Source organism: Podarcis vaucheri (genome assembly GCF_965113315.1).
Source record: "Podarcis vaucheri genome assembly, chromosome: 1".
NCBI lineage: Eukaryota > Metazoa > Chordata > Lepidosauria > Squamata > Lacertidae > Podarcis > Podarcis vaucheri.
The window spans coordinates 67338643-67354845 of record NC_138759.1 but is presented as its reverse complement, the minus strand read 5'-3'; the positions used below and the strand labels follow the sequence as shown (position 1 = coordinate 67354845).

Genomic DNA, 16203 nt, shown 5'->3' with positions numbered 1-16203 from the left:
AGATAAAACTATTGCCATTCTGAATGCTTGGTTCAGTGCTGTGGCATCATGAAGAATTCTTGATATTATCTACAAACAGCATTCATAACCTTTGCTATTTGTCTGAGTAAACGTCAGAGCACTCAAGGAGAGAGAGATACTGAACAGGCTACCCCATACAAAAGAGGGAGGGGTGGGGGAAAGATGCAATATTTATGACTCCAGAGACTATACATTGTAATTTAATAAGATCAAAGCCTGTACTGTTTATTTGCTGTACTAGTTGCTTTAAACAAACTAAGAAGGGCAGCAGACAGAATTGTGAAATAAATATAGTTGCAAAATATTAACATTTTAAAGGTAAACACAGGTCAAATATATTAAACTAATGTATTCTTAACTCTTCTGGGATGAAGCAGTGAGAGTACTTAGAATAATTAGTGATCTTCGTTTCTCCTTCTGTCAGTTGTTTAGAGTTGCAGCTCTTGTGGACTTTCTGGTATCATTGCAACACACAGTATCAGCCACAAACTAATGCAGTGTTCATTTATTTCTAGTTATAAAAAGGGCAACAGTGAAGCATTAAAACACCTATTTTTGTGAAAGCAGTGTAAATCTAAAATGTAAAAAATATATGGGTAACCACACAAGGGACCTGTAACTGTGAAACATCATTTCAAAGATAAGCTGTCACTGTCAATTTTATTTATATTTAATGCCATTAATATTCTTGTCTCTGTATTTTGCTTAGAAGGGCATTAGTTGGAAGCGGAAAGATGTTTTGTCTTGCTTGGCATTGCAGAAATAATATTGGGTGAACTATTTATGGTTGTTTCCTTATTAAGGAGCTAAAGAAAGTTGCAGCAGACTTGATAAGGTCCAATGTCACTTGTCAGCACAGAGTGGGAGATGAAAATCTCAATCTTACAGCAAAGGAATGGGAGTTGAAAGAGCTACAGCAAAAATATTCTATGGTATTTGATAATTATTTTTTGCCAGTTAAGATTTCATGTTTTTAATTTATAAAAATAGATCTATACTGATATTTTAATAGGTGTTTTCGGTGTGGTAGCACTGTTTTAAATTCTATAGTACTAGACAACTATAGCAAATATGCAGTGCAGTGCACTGCTAGGTAGTTTAATTTAATAGTTCCTATACTATATAGTGTATAGTACAATGGTCATGCTGGATGTTAAAATCCTTTTATATTTTTCTGTGGAAAATCTGTTATAATAATATTGTTAGGGTACAGTCCATTTGCACTTTGCATCCTCCTGTTACCTCCTACACTCACTGCTCTGTATACAGGAGTTTCATGTTATCTGACCCCTCTTTTCTGCACTCTCACTCTCTCATGGGGTACTGTGCTTGCAGCAACAAACCATAAGGGGCCAATGACATGGTTTATTTCATTTATAGGAGAGAGAATTTAATATAAGACTCACTGAAGAAAATGCACAACTTAAGGAAGAAAAGCAGGTAATTTATATATTAAGAATATATTATATATCAATGACATTTATTAAGAACATGTGCAGTTAAAATTACAGCTTTGTATAGTAAACTTTGTAGTTTACTGAGATATGTATACTTTTAGGCCTTTTTTATTTGCTGTGTTAATGATGTGGTTGAACAGTTCCTTTTGTACCATAGCCCCAGCCAGTATGAAGCTGCAAGATGTTAAGTAACTGATGGCAGTCATTAAGCCATGGCAGTCATTAAGCCATGTTGTCAAAGGATGAATCCATATAAAGTTAAAATAAGAGTGCTTAGAGTCCTAGGGCCTGGGGGGAAATGTACGACCATTGTTGATAAGGCCTTCCCTGGTTACTCAGATAGACAGTTGAATCAGGACTGACCCTAACATGAGACAAGGTGAGGCGACCACTTCAGGTGGCAGGATCCACAGGGACAGCAGATCCTGTCTCCAAAGAATGCATTGCCTGCTGCTGCTGTGAAACAGCTGCAGCACACTCCTTGGAGGTTGTATCTGGCATGTTGGAAGTTCCCCCTTGCCACCTCTACAGCGACCTCTAGGTGAATAGGAGGCACAGCTGGTCTCCTCCCATTCTCCCCTTGTTCCTAATGTAGGTATTCACTCACTCATTCTTCCCTGGTGGTTGTGGTGGTGCCATTTTGTGGCTTGCCTCAGGTACCAAAGTGTCTTTGGCTGGCTCTGAGTTGAATCCAAACATTTCTATTCAGAAGTAAGCCCCATTAAGTTCAGCGAGACATCAGATGTTTGTTTGTTTGTTTGTTTGTTTCTATACCACTTTATATTTTTAATAAAAATCTCAAAGCGGTTTACAGCATATCAATCAATCAATCAATCAATCAATCAATCAATCAATAAAACAATAGCCGGGCAATGTTCCTCCAGCCTCATGAGGAGCCTCTTTTGTAGGGCTGGTGAATGTGGGCCTCACCCCTAGGCCAGGTGGAAAGGGCCTTGCAGGGAGCGGCCTTCACACCTTGCAGCCAGGCGATATTCCTCCCGGATTATTATTATTATTATTATTATTATTATTATTATTATTATTATACCCCACCCGTCTGGCTAGGTTTCCCCAGCCACTCTGGGTGGCTTGCAGCACATAAAAAATTGTAAAACATCAGGCATAAAAAAAAATTCCTGATACAGGGCTGCCTTCAGATGAAGTGAATTCTAGTCAATGAAAGCTTATGCTATAGTAAAGTTGTTGGTCTTTAGGGTGCCACAATATCCTTTGTTATGTTTGCTGTAACATCCTATTACCACGGCGACCCCCTCTAGAACTTAGTCGTGGCATACCATATATGGAAGGCAAGTTACCGTATTTTTTGCCCCATAGGAGGCACTTTTCCCCCTCCAAAAATGAAGGGGAAATCTGGGTGCGTCCTATGGGGCGAATGTAGGCTTTCGCTGAAGCTTGGAGAGCGAGAGGGGTCGGTGCGCACCGACCTCTCTCGCTCTCCAGCCCCCAGGAAGACATCCGCAGCCTAGGCAGCCCTGCGGGAGGTCCCGCAGGGCTGTCTAGGCTGCGGATAGCAGCCTGCTTCCCGGAGCGTCGGGCGCCCTGAAAGCAGAGCGCCCAGCGCTTCGGGAACACACCCGCAGCCTAGGCAGCCCTGCGGGAGTTCCCCGCAGGGCTCCCCATGCTGCGGATAGCAGCCTGCCGCCCGGCGGGGGGGCGGGGCGCCCTGAAGCAGAGCACCCTGCGCGCCGGACAGACATCCGCAGCGTGGGGAGCCCTGCAGGAGGGTAAGTAATACTCTCAGGTAAGTGTATGCAAGATTGCAGCCATATAGTCAAAGGATGCTCCTTGACCTCATCATCACAACTGAAACTTTAGATTCTAGCAGTGGGTTGGGAGTGCTTTACTACCAAAATTTCAACTCCCAGCTCCCAAAGACATATGCATGAAATTGTAGCCTTAAATTGTGGATGTTGTGCTTTACCTAATCTAATGCATTTTAAGAAAACTAAGAAAACATTTTATTGCTATAGAAATGGTAAACAAACACTCTACAAATACTTTATAATAGTAAGCCTACTCAAAGACAAGCTAAATTAGTATTTATTTATTTATTTATTTATTTGGACAAGGTATTCAATCTGTAAAACATTTGTGTGAGTTTTACTACTGGCATTATAGATGTTTGATTTCAGTGTATTTTGAATTGAGAATCTCAATTATATAACTACTTTAAATCATATACAATGAGTTTGGAGATCTAATACTTGTTTTCACAATGCATCATACAAATTTGCATGACTTGGAGCATCTGTAGCATTGAAACCTGAAGAACCAAGAAACATATTAATTTGATGTGAAATAATACATCCTGAATTGGTAATGCTGTTTAGGTTTACCAATAGAACTTTACTGACTTGACTGTTAAATTATGAACCTGTAATTAGTTATCTTTATATAATTTCCCCCCTTCCCCCAATATTGTGCATGTTGCTTGGAAGCTCAGAATGGTCTAGCATCTTCATAGTCATGGGAGCAATAAAACGCTGAATTTCAGCTGCAGCAGTTTGAGACTTCAAGTTGTATGAGATTAACCACTACTTCATACCCCTCTGACCTTCAAGCCAATATGCCATTATATTCTCCCAGTCTTTTACCTTTGACATTCAGGATAAGGAGGCCTCTGGTTATGATTGAACCATCTTCCTACACAAGTATAACAATAGCAACATTTAAATAAAGAATTTACAAATATATATGCATATCCTGTTGTGCTCAGCTTTACAGAATAATCCTGTCATTTAAAAGAGAATGCATTTCTTTTATTAAAAAGGAAATGATTGCGTCTCTACAACATATGCAGCAACTGCTCTGCAGACAAACTGAAGCTAATGCCAGAATGTCATTGAATGAACTAGAAGAAGCATGTCAGGTCAGATATTTCTTGATTAGAAACTTGATGGCAATCTGCTAAATAATTTTATAAAAGTTGTTGTTGTTGTTGTTGTTACCCACTGTCTTCACCCTAAGATCCCAGGACAGTTTACATTTTATAATAAAACATTAAAAACAAATTACAAGATTTAAAATACTTCAGAAAGTATTTTAAACTTGTTAAAAAGATTGTCATATGTTCTTTAGAACTTAAGACTGTCATCCTATCAGGCTGAACCCTGAGCTCTATCCTGTGGCTTTCCATAGAGCTGGATGAGGCAACATGATAATTATAGTAAATTTCAATTTTAGTAATTTTGGATATGCACTATTCTTCCATGCATATTTCTCCAAAGCACAGTTTTGCGATCATGAAGGGGGTCCCTTCCCCACTGCTGTTGACCAGGTGTGCTTATACTCTGCTGAATGCAATGGAATCTGCCTGGCTATTTCTGACAAAATTCATAATTCAAATTCACATAATTCATATACTAGATTTCCTAGTGTGCAACATACTATAACCAGGCTTTTTGTTGAGTCAGCATGTATGCCAGGGGTCTGAAAAGGAGTATGTTGCTATTTAGACAGCACCTATTTAGACAAGGCTACCATGTTTATAAACTTATGAATGGGAGAAAGCAGAAGATAAAGGCAGTTCTCACAGTACTAAAATGCAGGGCCAAATCAGTGAGTTAAATGGCAGCTAGTTAAGTGCAACAGAATGAGGGCGTTTTTCAACAGAAGACATAGTAGGATTGCATCTAGTGTAAATGCTGCATGAATGGAAAGAGCTTCCATTCATGGAAGGAAAGTTGCACTCATGGAAGGATCCCACTCAATGCATCAGTTCCGTTTCTGAGGCCAGAGGACATCCACATGTGAGTATAATACTTAAATGAAGATTCACGTTAAATGCAATGTATGTAGGCTTGGATAGCATAGTTTATATGTTTTAGATAAAATCTAGTAATTGGCCATGTGATCTGGGCCTGTGTATTTATGCCCTGTTGAAAATATATAGCTGTGCAAGGACGCTTTGCAGCCATGTCGGTGGAAGAGCCGTATTGTGTTTGCAGGGACGGAAGGAGTACTGGGGGTGACCATTCTAGATGTGTCCAATTGATCCATGATTGCTGACACGTAGACCTTTTTGATTCGTAAAAGAGCGGAATGGGTTTACGCATGTGGGCCCAGGAATGGAAATTGGTTCAAACGGGGCCAAAGAGTTTTAGAATCCTGTGTAACGAATCTTGACCTCTGGTTCCATTGATATTTAAAATGATTTTACATTTCACTTTTTTATAAAATCTGTGAAAGATTTTTTTTTTAAAAAAAATCTCTCAAGCAGTAAATGGAACCATATAGAGGGATAATTGCATGGAAAGGATACGTCAGGTCTCTTTTCTCCCTCAAGCATTCTATATGTTTTGATTCATTTAAAAAGAAAGCAACAGCAGCAAAATTCAAAACTGTCTGTGTAGTATCCCGACCACAATTAGCGAAGGCATCTATCAATCTAGATGGACTCCACTGGCCATGCTGGCTGGAGCTGTTGAGTCCAGCACCATCTGGAGGGCCACACATCCCCCACATTCTAGGTAAATTTTACAGTTTTTCTTTCATTCTTCAAATAATCACCGTAGTGTGCATAGCCAACAGTGTTTCAGAAATGTTCAGTGTCGTATAGGTTCAGAAGTACTGTCTGTAGAAAAAGGCAACGCAGCAAATAATTAATTTTGAAAGAGAGCTTTTATGGACTCTTCCCAACCCCAGAAATGGTTTTAAATAATCACAGAAACCGTGCATAGTCACCATTTATCTAAATGCACTAACACTGTTTACATTGGCAAATTTGGTCACATCATCTTATATTAGGTTGTGGATACACTGGGTTGTATCCCTTTTATTCATTTTTCAAAAATGTGAAGAGGGCAAAATTGTATAGTACCTGAGAGATGTATGAGAATTTTTACTACTGATTTATGCAAGATTACTTTAATTTATCAATGTGACAGCAAAGCTGACAATGAGTTAATCCAGAAATGTTAAGACAAGTATGGCAGCTTAAAATCCTTCTTAGTGTACTGCCTTGCACACTGCTGGTGCTACGTAAATGTGAAGTAGCAGTAGGAATAGCATACCAGTATTATTTTAACACAGATTTAATTTAATTGAACCAACTTAAAAATGAAATAGGAAAATCAAACAAGAAAAACTACAGATTGGAATTTTTGCAATGGTGTTTCACAGTCCTTAAGTTAATCTGAACTCTATATTATATGGAATGTTAATAAAATTCAGGTTTGATTATTGTAATAAAAATATGTTCTAGGATGTGCTGTAGTGTTTATCTTCGCAAACAAAGGTTTAGAATGTGCTACATTTCATATTTCTTAGCTCTGCACTTTATATTACTTTTTCAGCACATTAAAACTTATGCAGTGAAACTGAATAATGGCAAGTATTTTTATACCCTTTTATAGCCATTTCTTTTTCATAACCTCCCCCTGTTTCCTGTTAGCTAAACTATAAGCACCTTTCTGTTAATTTATGAAAATTATTGTTGTGATAGCACATTATCACTGATCTGTATGGCACTTTCAGCATGTTAGAAGAAAAGGTCCAAGCAACATAAAACACATCAAAATTCATTAATGTGGTATTGATTATTTTTTGGATAATTAATTTTATTGCAGACCCTTGAAAGAGATAATGAGCTGCAAAGGGAGAAGGCAAAAGAAAATGAAGAAAAGTTTTTTAATCTTCAGAATGAATATGAGAAAACACAAGCAACTTGGAAAAATGAAGTAAGGTCCCCCCCCCATTTAAATACTACTGAATTAACAAGGTTACCAGGAAGTAAGAAAAACATTTAAAATAATTCCAAAAGTTCAAGAAGCTATTATTAAACTAAAACAAGAACAGGCATATTTTAGAAATCCATCTAGTTCATACATTGGAGACATTAGAATAATTGTTTCAGAACTTTTAGGTATCTCAGTACGAGATACGTTTTCCTCAACTATGACAGTACCTCAGTGAATTGAAAGATTTATCCATAGTTACTTCTTGTATACTTTTAAATTTCTAATCCAGAGGAACAAATCCAAGTATCAAAACTAATTTCTATACATTTCTACTATAAGGAAAAAATACTGCCTTGAGTGGAGGATGCCAATATCGGTGAGGTTGTTACTGAAGATTTCAGCCTTGCTGTCCTTTTCAATATGGCCTGGCCTCTTGATTCTAGACATATCCATGCAGCCCAGGAAAATGTACAAAATGTAAAAGGAAGGCCATCAGGCAAGGACCTTCTCTTTCTTAAACTCAGGGATTCCATTTTAAGAATTTTAGTTCATTTTTTTCTTAGCAGTGTTCCTTTGTGTGTGGAAGCATTGTGCTGGAGTACTTGCTCCCCCAGTCTTACCTTTAATACAGATTCTCGGGTTAAGAACTTTGATGCAGGATGAGAACAGAAATTGCGCAGTGGGGGCACAGCAGCATCGGGAGGCCCCATTAGCTAAAGTGGTACCTTAGGTTAAGAACAGTTTCAGGTTAAGAACGGACCTCCAGAATGAATTAAGTTCTTAACCTGAGGTACCACTGTACCCATTTTCCCATTTCAGCTCAATAGTAATAGAAACATGTGCTCTTTTTTTAATTGCAGGTTGCTGAGACAGGTTATGAAAATCAAATGCATACAAGCCAAACAGAAAACAAATATACACAAAAATCAAAAGAAGTTTCTAATAGTCTTGAACAAAGAGACATTGGATTAAAAACTACTCGGTCTTTGAATCTGGATGAAATAAAAGCAAAACAAAGCAATGCTGATATAAACACAGGGGAAGAGGAATCAATTAGTGTTGAAGGTACATGTGTGTGTGTGTGTGTGTGTGTGTGTGTGTGTGTGTGTAATTATAAAAAAAACCAGTCTAGAAGATGTTTATCTAAACTAAGCGTGCTAAAGAAAAACTTAAAAAAAATATTTTTTAGCTATGGTAACTAAAATATATAAGCTAAAATGTATTATCAGAATCTCACATTACTGAAATACATATTCATTGCCAAATGCTCATATTAAAATTGCAGCCTAATACCCTCACCCTGCTAGCCACGAGAGCATTAGCACCCCCACACCACCCAACAAATAATTGTGGGTGGGGAATAGGACAGAACAAAGCCAGGCTGATAAAACTATGAGATGCCAAGTAAGGGCAATGAGATTATGGATTTCAAGGGTATGGAATGAGTGAAAAGCAGGGCTAGGAATGCATCTTGCAGTAAAACAAACAGGGCTGCTGGTGTTCTAGACAAAATTCTGGGCCTTAGTGATAAATTTAAAACTGGCCACTTCTGATTGGCATCCATCTGAGAGTTCTTAAAGAACTGAAATGTGTAACTGTTTATCTTCTAATAAAAGATGTAACTTGCCACTAAAATCACCTTCCATATATCCGATGACTAGTAAGTAGTCAATGTGACACCAACCTCTAAAAAGAGATGAAGAGGGGATCCAGGCAATGGTTATTTTAACATCTGTTCCAGGACAACTGGTGGAACGATTATTAAAGATAGAATTATCAAGAATATAGAAAAACAAATCTTGCTGAAGCTGAACAAGAATAGCTTTTGCAAGGATAACTCACTAATAGAATCATAGAATAGTAGAGTTGGGAGGGACTCCGAGGATCATCTAGTCCAACCCACTGTAATGCAAGAATATGCAGCTGTCCCATACAGGGATCGAACCTGTAACCTTGGTGTTTTCAGCACCACGCTCTAATCAATTGAGCTATTTTTTAGATTTCTCTCAGAGTGAAAACAAGCGGTCTTTACTTATATTTTCAAAAAGCTTTTGATAAGTTCCCTCACCAAAGAATCCTGAATAAGCTTAGCAGTCACAGAATTAGAGGTTAGGTCCCTTTGCAGATCAGTAACTGGTTAAAGGTAAAGGGACCCTGACCATTAGGTCCAGTCACGGACGACTCGGGTTGCGGCGCTCATCTCGCTTTATTGGCCGAGGGAGCCGGCGTACAGCTTCCGGGTCATGTGGCCAGCATGACTAAGCCGCTTCTGGCGAACCAGAGCAGCGCACGGAAACACTGTTTACCTTCCCGCCGGAGCGGTACCTATTTATCTACTTGCACTTTGACGTGCTTTCAAACTGCTAGGTTGGCAGGAGCAGGGACCGAGCAATGGGAGCTCGCCCCGTCGCAGGGATTCGAAATGCTGACCTTAGTTAGTTAGCATAGTTAGGACTTGGCTCCCACAATATGTAGTGATAGCCACCAACTTGGGTGGCTTTAACAGAAGATTAGACAAATTCATGAAGGAACTAACTATGATTAAAGTGGCAATACATCCCTTATATGAACTATATTTGAAAGCATTCATCCTTCCAATTTTCATCATTAAAATCTTTTCACCCAACAGATTTGGATTGTCTTGAGAATATTATGAATGAAGACAATGCCGTTTGCCATTTCAATAAAAATCGAAAGGAGGCTTCTCCAAGCAAAGTTATCTGCACAGCTCATTTCATTACTCCAGAAGTAACCTGTGGGTCAGGTGTTGCTGGGTGTGGAGGAACAGCAGCCGAAGGAAAAGAAAACAGAAAGGAGTTTGATAAAATACAGACAAGGATAGAAGTAAACTCCTCAAACAGTTGCCATTCATTGGTGGAAGAACCCAAGATGCTCTTAGAAAGCACTGCAGCTTTGGATTGTTCTACTCCAGATACTGATCATTGTACTAAACTCAATGAGCATCCAGAGAGAAATGTAAGGAATGAATTTATTTTTGAGATAAATGAAAATATTAACAATGCACCCCATGAGGGAGCTTCTTCCACAAATAAGGCACTCGCTGAAGAATCCAAAGTTCAGGATATTGCTACTGGTGAGGAAATTACAAATGGCCTGTCGAAGACTGAAACTAGTTCCATCTTGTCACAAAAGGTGGAGAATAATTACACAAACCTGCACAATGTGTGCTTTGATAGATATGATGACATTTGTAAAGAAACACCAAGTCAGAGCTCCAGTTCCACAATTTCCAATATTCTTTTAGGTAAAGAGAGTAATACTAATCCTGAAGAAATACATAGTGATAATGCATGCGAAAACAACAAATGCTGTGAACAAAGTAGTACTTGCAGCACACAAGAGAAAATTCCACCTTCACCTGCTTCCTCAAATGACAATTTAGGTGTAAATACTCTGATTACCACTGATGGGAACATGAATCATCTGCCTCTAATTATGAATTTTAATTTAAATGCTGAAAACCCATCTAAATATATAAATGACATACCAAGCAGACAATCTGATAAAGATGATTCCATACTGACAGAAGTCACAGAAAAGACACCTGAAAGTACAAACGAGTCTTTGTCTCTTCACCCTGAAAATGTATGTGAATCTCAGATTGAAGATTTGAAAGTTAATAAATTTGCAGAGGATGAACAAAAGGAATTGCATACACCCAAAACTACATGTGAACAATCCTTTGTGGTTTGTGAGAAACAGGGCATACAGATAAAAGAAAGGGAAGAGCCATCAAGTGGTCCGGACACAAGGGAAATGGTTGTGAAAGGAAGCACAGAAGAATCGTGTTCCTTATCCATAAAGACAAGAGAAGATTTAGTAAACAGAAGTGGATGGCCACCCTTTGACTCCGCAACTATGGATAAAAAAGCAGAAAAAACTTCAGCAGACTCAAATTTACCAAGGTTATGTGAAGGTGAAATTCAAACAGTTTGCAATTCAACTTCCAAAAAGGTTCCATCTTTGAAAGAAAAGCTACTTTCGCAAGAAGTTGAAAAACAAAGTTCATGGGAAGTAGAGCAGACTATGAATATGAATGCTGCTGTAAGAGAAGATACGTCAGGTAAGAAATTAAGTGTTTGTTTGGTTTGGTTTGGTTTATTATACTTCTATGCCGTTTTTCATTTGAATGAATCCCAAAGCAGCTTACAAAAAATAGTAACATCATCACAAATAAAGCATAAATTATGTAGAAGAAGTAACAAATAATCAGTGAAGGTTACACTGTTAACTCAACAACTAAAAAATAAGCTAAACATCAAAATTAAAGCAAAAGTTGCATTATATGATTAATATAGCATTTATAATCTATAAAGCAAAATAAACTTTGACAAAGTAGCCCGAAAATAAACTGAGCACTGTTATGTTCATACACATATTCTCTGCACCCCCTTAACTCAGAATCTTTCACTCTATTCAGCTCATTAAAATGCACGTACACATAAAGTCCATGGCAGTAACTCTCTTCTGAAGGACTCTGGCTGGAAGTGGGGCAGCACAGATGAAACTACCCACCTGCTGATGGCTGTCGCTCTCCCGACAGTTCTTCCTCTGGAAGCAGCTCCCTTATGAAGGCTCCTAGGGCTGAATGGTAGGGCTCCAGCTGTTTTTGGACTACAGTTCCTGTCATCCCTGACCACTGGTCCTGCTAGCTTGGGATGATGGGAGTTGTAGTCCAACAGTAGCTGGAGTCCCAAGTTTGGGAAACGCTGCTTTAGAAGAGTAAAAAGGCTGAGAGTATGGGCCCCTTTGCAGGCATAGGGCTTGGTGCAATTCTACCATCTGCACCCTTATACACCTAGCTATGTACCCTTGCTATATTTGAAGGTGTAAACATCAATTTTGATTGGCTACCGACCTTGTTTGGACATTTGGATGGCATATCAATTTGTATGTGTAAATTACCGTATTTTTCGCCCTATAGGACACACTTTTCCCCCTCCAAAAATGAAGGGGAAATATGTGTGCGTCCTATGGGGCGAATGCAGGCTTTCGCTGAAGCCTGGAGAGCGAGTGGCGTCGTTGCGCACCGACCCCTCTCGCTCTCCAGGCTTCAGGAAGCTATCCGCAAGCCTTGGGAGCCCAGCGGGAGTGCCCGACGGGCTCCCAAGGCTTGCGGGCAGCAGCCTGCAGCCCGAAGCACGGGGCGCACTCCGGAGTGCGCCCCGTGCTTTGCGCAGATGTCCGCAAGCCTTGCGAGCAGCAAGCTGCAGCCCGAAGCATGGGGCACACTCCGGAGCGCTCTTTGGGGCTCGGGTGGGAAATATTTTTTTTTCTTTATCCCCCCCCCCCAAATAAGTGCGCCCTATGGGTCGGTGCGCCCTATAGGGCGAAAAATACGGTAAAATGGATGCAGTGGTGGTCACTGTATGGTTAATGCAAGCTGATCTGGTTCTCTTCTCTTCTTCTTTATAAATTTGCAAAAAAAGACCCAAATCAAAGAACAACCAAAAGTAAACAAGCTTAGAATATATTTGGCTCTTCAACCGCCTGCTATGAAAGTCGGGAAGCTGCATGTCCCAATTTTACAGATGCCAGGCCTCTGTTTGAAGGGATGCCCGGTCCATGTCGTTTAAAGTTAAAGAATGCTAATAAGCGAGTGCAGGGGGCCTGAAACAGCCCATCAACAGTCAGCACTTGGAGCGGAGATTGAGAGGACACACACATCCACAATATCTGTTCATGGGCCGCTCTTCTTGTGAATTGTACTGTGTTTCTTTACCTGCCCCAAATCTGAGATCACACACAACTAAAAACAAGCATAACCTAGTAACGATAATCCTTACAAGCCACACACATATACAGACACCTTGACATGCCTTCTCCTTTCCTTATCTCTTTTCTGTGTTTGTTATTTTGAGTTATAGAGGAGGCAAGAAGGAATCTAAATAAGGCTAGAGAGGTCTCCTGTAGGCTTCCAGAGCTCCATCCATGAGTTGAGCAGAAGAGTTCTGTGGGTGTTTTCCCATGTGTTGTCTGAGTCCTACCCATTCGGTTTATGTTAATGGGTTCTTTAAGCAAAAAGGCAGTAAACAATGCTTTTGCACAAGTAGCTTTTTGATTTCTAAAATGGCTTGATATTCCTTTTCCAAAAAAAATAAAAAATAATATTATAAATTAATTACGTATAATGTTGTGTCAAAACCTATCTTCTGTACTTTAATGTAATGGTGGGTTTTTTAGGGATCAGATATAAAATGGGGTTTAGCACTATATAATTAGTACCTAGAGATTAAGAGGCAGTTGTTACCATTTCCTCTTTGTCAATCAGTTTCTACCCACAGTAATGGAATTGCTGACACTTTGAATACCGGAAGTATCAATCCAGGCCCCAAGAGAAATCCCAGTGAAGAATGGAATGCAATAGTAAAGACTTTTTATGATCCCTCTTTTCCCACAGAACACGTAAGTCAATTAAAAATATTGCAGAGCAGACCTTGGTGAGCTAACTCCAGAGATATGTGTAGAGCTGTATGCATCTGGATGCTTTAAGACCTTCTTGATCTCCAAAATAATATCAAGAGGGCAAATGTGGCAACATTTTTCACAATTAAAGTTGATGGAAAACAGCAGGAAAAAGTCACAGCATATAAATCAACTGGATCTTAGCCAGTCTGCTTGAATTGAAGACTATGTCTTAACAATAACTTACCAAGCAAAAATTCAAGCATATTATATTACTTTTGTTTACTTTTCAGCCATTGTTTCAGATACCAAGAATCTACAAGACTGAAGGCAGTACAATGTACTTCATAACATTTGCTTTAAAACTGTATTTGTTTGGAACACATGCATTCAATATTTTATTTTTGTAGTTTGTAGTTTCCTGTCACCCAATCTAAATCTGTTCTTAGAGATGAAAGTATACCTAACATTTTATTTAGTTCCTCAATCTCAGGAGTCAGCAAACTTTTTCAGCAGGGGACCAGTCCACTGTCCCTCAGACCTTGGGGGGGGGGGGCTGGACTATGGGTTTTTTTGGGGGGGGGGATGAATTCCTATGCGCCACAAATAACCCAGAGAGGCATTTTAAATAAAAGTACATATTCTACTCATGTAAAAACATGTTGATTCCCGGACCGTCTGCGGGCTGGATTTAGAAGGTGATTGGGCCAGATCCGCCCCCCCGGGCCTTAGTTTGCCTACCCATGCTCAATCATCTCTTATGTACTAACAATACTAAACACAACATGTTCAAATTAGTACTTGACATTAACAAAGTGGATCTTCACTTTTAGTAACTACAAAGTATTTACTATTTTAAACCCCAGACTACACTGAAAGAAAACAAAAACAAATGTACATATAGGTTGATCCTGCAAGTTAATCAGTTTTATACGTGACCAATCCATCAACTACATCATGAAATAAAGTAAGTCATGCTAGAGCACTGTACCATCATATGTGGCACAAATCTAGTAAGACAAAAAAAGGCAATTTGGCAAAAATACAGTATGCATGAGGAGTGTTCCACCCTATTAAAAACAGGTTTTGTGTAGTGCTGTCTGGGGCTTATTGAGAAGATCTCTCTTTTCCTGCCCTCCTGAGACCAATCTTTGGTTAGGGTCTCAAGCAATCAAATTGACTCATTCTTCCTTTTTTCATAAGACACCTGGAACATTCAGTACCTCAACAATAGGCTCAACTACTAGACTATTCCCAGTTCCTTTAGACTCAGTCCACCCCTGGGGCAAGTTGCAAGCCCTCCTCAAACTGAGTTTGTGGCTCTGAAATACTTCTACTTGGAACAAAATCTGAGTGGGAGAAGAACACCTGATTCCTCCACCCACCCCGCTTGTTCCTATTCCCCAAAGCCATCCTAGCTACCTTACTTGCCTTACATTGTTAGTAATCACAACTGATAGTGGTGGCAGGGGCATAGCATGGGGGGCCATGACCCCAGGTGCAGAATCTTGGGCACTCCCCCCCCCCCCACATGTGAGCATCTGTCAGCAGTGGGGACTGGGTGAACGTGGAGGGCTCCCTCCATGCATTCACCCAGCCCCTGCAGGGCACGCGAGTACCCTCTGTGCTCTGTCTGCACCTGGGCACCAGCAGGGGTGGGACAGGGTGTGAAAGGTGCTCTTTACCCTCCATGCACTGTCCCCCCCCAGTAATATTTGAAGAATTTTAAATTAGAAATTGGCAGGAAGTTTAGAGAATCTTCTTTTACAAAGCAATCTTCATGTACATGTGGGAAAGGATAGGAATTGTGCTTCCTTTTAAAGTGCAATCAATGCCCATTTGTAAATCATAACTGCAATCTGATAGAGAGGGACGTTTCCCAGCACTTACTTGTCATTTTGGCACCATAAAACGTTCTGTAGTTCCAAGCTTTTAAGATACAATTTTAATCTTCTTTGCCTGCTTTTGTAATTTGATGGCATTTTGTGTTTACATTTCAATTTTTTTTTGTTTCTTTAAAAATGCACTGGGAATATGATTGAAGGCCAGTACAAAAATACCCACAGATGCCAATTCGTTATATCTCCAATACGTAAACAGCAGAAATCAGTGCATAAACACCCAATGTATATGCCTATATAATGTCTAGAAGAGTGTCTAGTGGAGTGTTGATCAGCCATGAGAAAACGAAATCTTTAATGTCTTATGTGTGGATTTTAGGTCACAACAGAGTGCCCATTAGGACAACAGAAGACTTCTCAACCACTCTCAGAAGTCAGTGCAGCTATTTTAAAGCAGAGCTCACAGAACACTGAAGAGAAAGACTGGAAATCACAAAATGTCTTCATAAAAACACGAATTGACAATATTGAAAGGTTTCTGCATTTAAAAAGTTTTGGCCACCCAAGAAAGAGAAAGCATGAGGAAGATACAGAAAAAACATTAACAGCAGATAAAGCAGAAGCATAATGTAACTGTTTTGATAGTCTTTGGTGACATATATGAGCAAATGTCATGTATTAAGAAAACTGCTTTCATTTCTGCAGGTTTGTCTACCTTAGTTTTTAAAAAAGAATACTTTAGAATAGCTATTTCATTTG

At 39.4% G+C, this 16203-nt stretch overlaps 1 protein-coding gene across 27 annotated transcripts in view; it reads left to right on the top strand.

The window, feature by feature from the left end:
- CCDC73 (coiled-coil domain containing 73) overlaps positions 1 to 16113 on the top strand; it is a 73323-nt gene extending 57210 nt beyond the window's left edge. For 26 of the 27 annotated variants that reach the window (XM_082210575.1, XM_082210578.1, XM_082210568.1 and 23 more), the window contains 8 exons: positions 825 to 953; positions 1402 to 1461; positions 4270 to 4368; positions 7067 to 7177; positions 8038 to 8242; positions 9807 to 11261; positions 13470 to 13603; positions 15824 to 16113. In XM_082210575.1, coding sequence (XP_082066701.1) covers positions 825 to 953; positions 1402 to 1461; positions 4270 to 4368; positions 7067 to 7177; positions 8038 to 8242; positions 9807 to 11261; positions 13470 to 13603; positions 15824 to 16072 — 2442 coding nt within the window. In that variant the 3' untranslated portion in view covers positions 16073 to 16113. The remainder of the gene's footprint in view (positions 1 to 824; positions 954 to 1401; positions 1462 to 4269; positions 4369 to 7066; positions 7178 to 8037; positions 8243 to 9806; positions 11262 to 13469; positions 13604 to 15823) is intronic. The other variant, XM_082210577.1, reaches the window with a different exon arrangement.
- The last annotated feature ends 90 nt before the right edge of the window (positions 16114 to 16203 follow it).